This window comes from Pieris napi, chromosome 12, assembly GCF_905475465.1.
Source record: "Pieris napi chromosome 12, ilPieNapi1.2, whole genome shotgun sequence".
Classification (NCBI taxonomy): domain Eukaryota; kingdom Metazoa; phylum Arthropoda; class Insecta; order Lepidoptera; family Pieridae; genus Pieris; species Pieris napi.
In genome coordinates this window covers 11,671,317-11,677,809 of record NC_062245.1, presented here as the reverse complement: position 1 = coordinate 11,677,809, position 6,493 = coordinate 11,671,317, and the positions used below count along the sequence as shown (strand labels likewise).

Here is a 6,493-nt window from a genome sequence, read left to right as displayed (position 1 = left end):
TCACAGGGGTACAGGCATATCTACTTACAAGGAACATGTCCCTTAGGTCAAGCCCTTAGAATTATTATTGCTACCCCTTGAAGAGTAAATTATGGGCTAAAAAACTGCCTGCGTTAAAAACTTTTATGTAGAGACAAACTCTTGATTGCTCTTTGTAAAGTAATGTTGTTTAAAAAAAATTAAGCGAAGTTGTAGCTGTGAATGAAATGCCATTGTAGGCAGGTTGTTTACGTATATGTGATACGTCATGTGCCAACCTAGGTACCCTGTGTTCGAGTTTTCGCGAAACAATAATTGTATTTAGTTGTTGGGGAAATTATAAAAGGTCAAAAACCCTGAGGAAGCAATATGCATTAGTAGATTGGAATCAAATTCCCAAAGTGAAAAAAATGTATATTGAATGTAATAAACCTTTACTACTGTCATAATAAATGATAAAATATCGAATGTCACGTGCAGCTAGCGTGCACAAAATTAAGTATGTTTTGTGAATGCTATGGCCTTCGTCATGATAAACACAAAGTGGATTTATCATTAGATTCAGATAATGAGCCTATTTAATTTGGGTAGATACAGTTCAGTATTTAAACAGTTAAGCTGAATATTTTTAACTGGATAACTTGATGATGAGATAAAAAAAAAACTATTAGCGGGAAAATTTGTAGTTAACAATTATTACTAAAATGACAACTGTCACATCGTTCGTGTTTTCTTATCGTAAGGTTTATTGAATCAGTCTGTCATCTTTCGTTAGGGTATAAGGTTGGTATGTAAAATTTTAGTTGCAGTTTATGTTTATTTTTTAATTGGATATCGTGTATTACATACGTTATTAGTGAGTTAAGTGTTTTCCTCTAAGTTTTGTGAGAAATACATATATTTAAAATGGTTTCCGGACGAGCATTACATTTCGTCTTCAAAGTTGCCGATAGAACACTGACTGCTAAATTTTACCGTGATGTCCTGGGAATGAAGGTAATGTGGTTTTATTGTGTACTTTTTCTTATTTTGTGTTGTGTGGTTCACAATTATACATTCGTTGTAATTTGCTACGCCTGCAGTTGTCGCAGTGTAATTATTTTCAAGGTTTTATGACCGGTCCCGACCATGAAAGTCTGAATTTTAATAATTCCAGTAACTTCTATTACTTTATTTCAGGTTCTTCGCCATGAAGAATTCTCTGAAGGATGTGAGGCAGCGTGTAATGGGTAATTTCTAAAAAAATATAACTTTTTATAATAGGCTGCTAATCGAATTTAACTTTTTATTTCACTTTTATTTATCCTTAACAGTATAAATTTTAATAATCTATTATCTTCCAGACCATATGCAAACAGATGGAGTAAGACTATGGTGGGATATGGTCCAGAAGACAACCACTTTGTAGTTGAACTCACATATAACTATGGTATTACACATTATGAAATGGGAAATGATTTCATTGGTATTACAATTCAGTCCAGTGAAAGCCTAAAGAGGGCAGCAGCTACAAACTGGCCAGTAAAGGAACAAAATGGGTTGAAGTATGTCGAAGCACCTGGAGGTTACAAATTCTATATTATTGATAAGCCCCAGCCCGTTGACAAGGGTGAGTTGACAATATTACTAATTTGACGGTCTGAAAAGTGTCAAGTATTCTTTCAACTTAGTATAGTAAAATAATATTTGAAAAAAATCATAATTATGATAAACTTTTAAAATTATATTAATATGTATTGCACCATAATATTAGTATATGTTGTCATAATTATTGTCAATGTGTATTTATGATTCTAAGTGTGCAATTGACAAATGCTTCTATGGTAAAGCCAAATATTGTGAGGAAGTCATTTCTAAAAACCTACAAATGTACACCATGAGTCAGGCACCAATGGCTGATCATCTACTTTGTATAAAGCCTATATATGGTTGTAGTACCACTGGATTATTTTGTGAAATACTGCAAATTTTGTTTTCCTTTGAATGTTTTTCAAACAATTTTTCCTCATTTCAGATCCTGTTGTCAAAGTATCACTAGCAAGTTCAAATTTAGCAAAATCAATAGCTTACTGGAACGGTTTACTTACATTGAAGATTTTTGAGAAAACAGATAAATCTGCTACTCTAGGTTTCAGCGATGATCAATCAAAATTGGAATTGATAGATATTGGTGAGTTAATGATTGTTTAATTTTTTTAATTAATAATTAATCTTTCCGTTCAATTCCATATTTAGGCAGGTTTCGTAAAAAAATAATTTGATGATAATTAAATAAAATTTTCCCTAATGCAATGCTAATAAAGTCATAATTTATATGTTATTACAATAAACAAGAACATCACATTATGATTTAGTGATCAAGAAAGATGTGATAAGATTTGTTATCATTAGAATATCCTATGATTCCTATTGATAGTAATCACGTGTGCATGAGTGTATGGTACGTACCGTGTTATGACTACCTATAGTTAGGCATTATATTTATTGTATCGCGCCGGTCGCGTCTGTCTGCACGGATTTTTATACGGTTTTCACTATATTGCGATTCTTGTATCATTTTTGTTTAGCTTATAATCTCACCCAAAACACAAATGTCACTTAGAATAAAAAACCTAACCTAACCTGAAAGGTTGACTGTGTATAAGATGTGGAGATTATTCAACCCCCCCCCCCCCCATGTAATGTAACGCAATTTAAAAGTATTACGTAACGCAATTTTTGAAAATTATTGACCCCCCCCAGGTAACTCGTCGTAACGTTTTTCAGTACCCAAGTACTGTACTATACTTAGGTAAAGTATAGTAAAACGTTTCGTGACCACCTAGTGACTCTTTAGTAACTATTATGTGGTGTAAGTCGAAAAAAATATTAACAATAACGCGTAATTTCATCCCCGCCCCGCATCGTAACGTTTTACAAAAGAAAAAAAAATACGTTACGTAATACTTGAACGCTCCCTAACGCGCCGTAACGTTTTTCTGTACCTAAGTACAGTACTGTACCATGTATAGTAAAACGTTTCATGATCACCTAGTGACTCTTCATATCTAAAAGTTACCATTATGTGGTGTAAAGTACTGGAAAGTCGAAAATAATATTAACAATAACGCGTAATTCAATCCCCGCCCCGCATTGTAACATTTTACAAACGGAAAAAATTCGTTACGAAATACTTGAACGCTCCCTAATTCATTATTTATATAAATTGAATTATAACGATAGATGCTAAAGAAAAAAATAAATGAGTAGCGCTACAATCTTTTGAGGTCTGGTCCTCAGATTTCTGTATATTCTGTTTCATCATCATTTGTCAATCCAAAGCCACTAGGCCTACACTGCTCGTAACTGTGTAAACCTAGACAAAACCCACGGGGACGTGGCTGCATCAGTCTCTACGCGTTTGTTGTATCATCAAATCGATGATGTTTCAGAAATCAATGATAAAGGGGTCCCAGGGTAGCAAGAATCGCCAACATAAAAATAATATTTCTTTAGCAAGCAAAACGAGGAAATTTTTTGTATATCACGTGATATATTTATGATATGAAAATTCGAATAACTGAATTTTTTTGTATGTCAGATAAGATCGACGTGAGGCTTATTTTGGATGACTATTGAATCTTCCGGCAGAAATTTAGTCTATCAAACAACTTCTTAAGCTTCTGCATGATCAATCAATATTACATCTTAATATATATAAATTACGTGTCACGATGTTTGTCCGCGATGGAACCTCCTCCTAAACTACCGAACCGATATCAATCAAATTTGCACACCGTGTGCAGTTTGATTTAACTTAAAAGATAGGATAGCTTACATCTTAATTTATACCCGCAATATTATTTTATTGCAAAATATTTGTTTGTTATTTGATATACTTCTAACAGATGGCGCTGTGTTGAAAGTACCGTTTCACATAAGCTACAATTTAATAGCATAACCACCAAAAAAGCATGGTGGTCCCCATGACTGGTGTTCTCCTACCGTTTGCCTTGAATAGTTTACTACTATGTAATATAACAAAAATCTTAGCCACAGCAACGCTTGGCCGAGTCTGCTAGTTCTAATATATAAAATTCTCGTGTCACAATGTACGTTCCCATATTCCGAAACGGCTCGACGGATTCTTATGAAATTTTTTATGCATATTCAGTAAGTCTGAGAATCAGCTACTATCTAACTTTCAAACCCCTAAGTGATAAGGGGTGTCCAACCCAAAATTTTATTTTTTTAGACAATTTTTTTTTATGATACAGCATACAAAAATACATACAACCCCTAATTTTCACCCCTCTACGATTAACCCCTATTTTTTATTATAGTAGATAGTTATTTTTATTGAACTAAAAAACTTTTTCCTAGAAATAATATACATGGCAAAACAACGTTTGCCGGGTCAGCTAGTATTAAATATTATTATTAATAAGGCATCTATTAGGTAGAGCTATATTTGTTTGTACTGTGGCTGAGTACACAAAAGTGCTTGTTTTGTTATTAATAATGAATAAATCAGTTGTGCTACAGTCTTTAAGTCTGGCCCAATTTCTGTATCTGTTTCATGATCATTTGTTAATCTAATAGACAAGTAGGTGATCAGTTTCCTGTGCCTGACACGCTGTCGACTTTTTTAGGTCTAAGGCAAGCCGGTTTCCTTGCGATATTTTCGTTTACCGTTCGAGCGAATGATGTTTTATTATTAGATTTAGGTATATTATCCAGGTGTAGGTATTATGATATACTTCTATCGCATTAATAATAACTGTAAACATAGAAAGATGTGGGAAAATAAATTAGTAATAATAATACTTAAACAGTGAAAGTGCCTGAATAAATAAAAAACCAGAAAACTCATGATTTTTTATAAATACTTACAAAGACGTACTTTGTATGTTTTTCCCGTTGTTGGTTATATTCTATTTAAAAATTACAAAATTTCAATGTCATCAACATTAAAAAAATGATATTGAGTCCATGCTTTTGTAATAAGGTTTGTTTGGTACCTTAATTTATCCGTAGTTTAATTCTATGAATAAATAATATGAGTAAACCCTGTCCTAATAAAATATAATATACAACAACATATATAGCGCTAATAAATTGACAGTCGAGACAGACATAGATAAACAATCAGCCATTGCACTTGGAATTGTACCAGAGATAATACTATTAACATTTTGAATATCAACGTTTTTATACCTACGATGATTTAAACTCTTCCACTTGACCCTAAGGTCAGTTCAGATCGGGACTCTTAAAGAAAATTTAATATTATTTTTTTTTTTACATACGATTTACTTTTATTACATTTTGAAATCGGAGTATACAGTTTTAAAGTCTGCTAGTCACTCTATCACCTCACCATCATCATCACCGACATAGTATAATCGTACATCCTAAACAAATAAACATAAATTATACAGGTACCACAGTAGACCACGCGAAGGCATACGGCCGTATTGCGTTCTCCTGCCCATTTGAGGAGCAGCCAATCATTGATCAAAAGATCCAAGAAGCGAAGGGCAAGATTTTAACACCCTTAATTTCCCTGGATACTCCCGGGAAAGCCACCGTCAGGGTCATTATCCTGGCGGACCCTGATGATCACGAGATTTGCTTCGTTGATGATGAGAGCTTCCGTCAGCTGTCCCAAGTTGATCCTAACAGTGACGCCGACTTAGATAAGTACATTAAATCTGATAAATCTAGGGCGTAAAGTTCAAGAGCCCTTATTTTTTATATAAAGTTACTTGGTACTTATTTTTTTTTTATATTGATACTTAATTATTTATTATAACTGAAACTGGTTGTCCTCACACAAATATATTATTTTTTTAATGTAAAACTAGCAGTCACGTTAGTCTTTGAAATTTCCATAGACATTTTATAGCAGTTATCAAATAATTGTAAATAATAAAGTTGTAATCATTGTACTGATGACAGCTGTCATAAATCGTCGACTCATGCTTGCAATGGGAAAATGGGACTACTACTTCAGTGTGTGAAAATAATATCGTTTTAACTTTTTAACTTAATTATTTAACACTTAATAACAAGAAACCTTATTAAAGTACCAATATATATAGTACTAACGCTAATAATGAAAAATTAATAAAAAATAAATTTAAAAAGTTTGGTCCCTGTGGTAGTGTACCTTTAACGCTGGCAACATTTCCTCGCTGTATTGCGATACTTATTAACTAAAGCGCCAACTTAAATCTTTAATTAGCGCCTGTGCAATTGAACCCCACGGCCCAAGAGTCTCAAAGGGAACAAAATCGATCGATCGTTATAATAATCAAATCGAATCGGCAAATATGGAGGCCATAGTGTCCAAGGCTACTTACTTCGAAGTCACAGGGACATTTTTTTATTTTATTTATATATACTAACACTAACAAGCACTTTTAATATATCTTGCAATAATATCTTAGGAGGATTTTGAATTGAATTGTGACTTACCTATAATAAATGCAGTATTATTTATTTGTATCTGAATATTGCGTGCAATGCTCAT

At 33.0% G+C, this 6,493-nt stretch overlaps 1 protein-coding gene across 1 annotated transcript; it reads left to right on the top strand.

Moving 5' to 3' along the window:
* Positions 1–673: 673 nt before the first annotated feature.
* On the top strand, positions 674–6,174 carry LOC125054293 (glyoxalase domain-containing protein 4). The gene is made up of 5 exons (XM_047656078.1): positions 674–975; positions 1,159–1,208; positions 1,323–1,588; positions 1,994–2,149; positions 5,400–6,174. Exons 1-5 carry the CDS (start codon positions 886–888, stop codon positions 5,690–5,692), a joined length of 855 nt encoding a protein of 284 aa, XP_047512034.1. The 5' UTR covers positions 674–885; the 3' UTR covers positions 5,693–6,174.
* Positions 6,175–6,493: the final 319 nt, after the last annotated feature.

Bases quoted from the DNA above. Each gene is read 5' to 3' on its own strand.
- LOC125054293 (XM_047656078.1), top strand. From the start codon at position 886: ATGGTTTCCGGACGAGCATTACATTTCGTCTTCAAAGTTGCCGATAGA. The intron at 1,589-1,993 runs GTGAGTTGACAA...TCCTCATTTCAG, and splicing joins GCCCCAGCCCGTTGACAAGG to ATCCTGTTGTCAAAGTATCA. The intron at 2,150-5,399 runs GTGAGTTAATGA...TAAATTATACAG, and splicing joins ATTGGAATTGATAGATATTG to GTACCACAGTAGACCACGCG.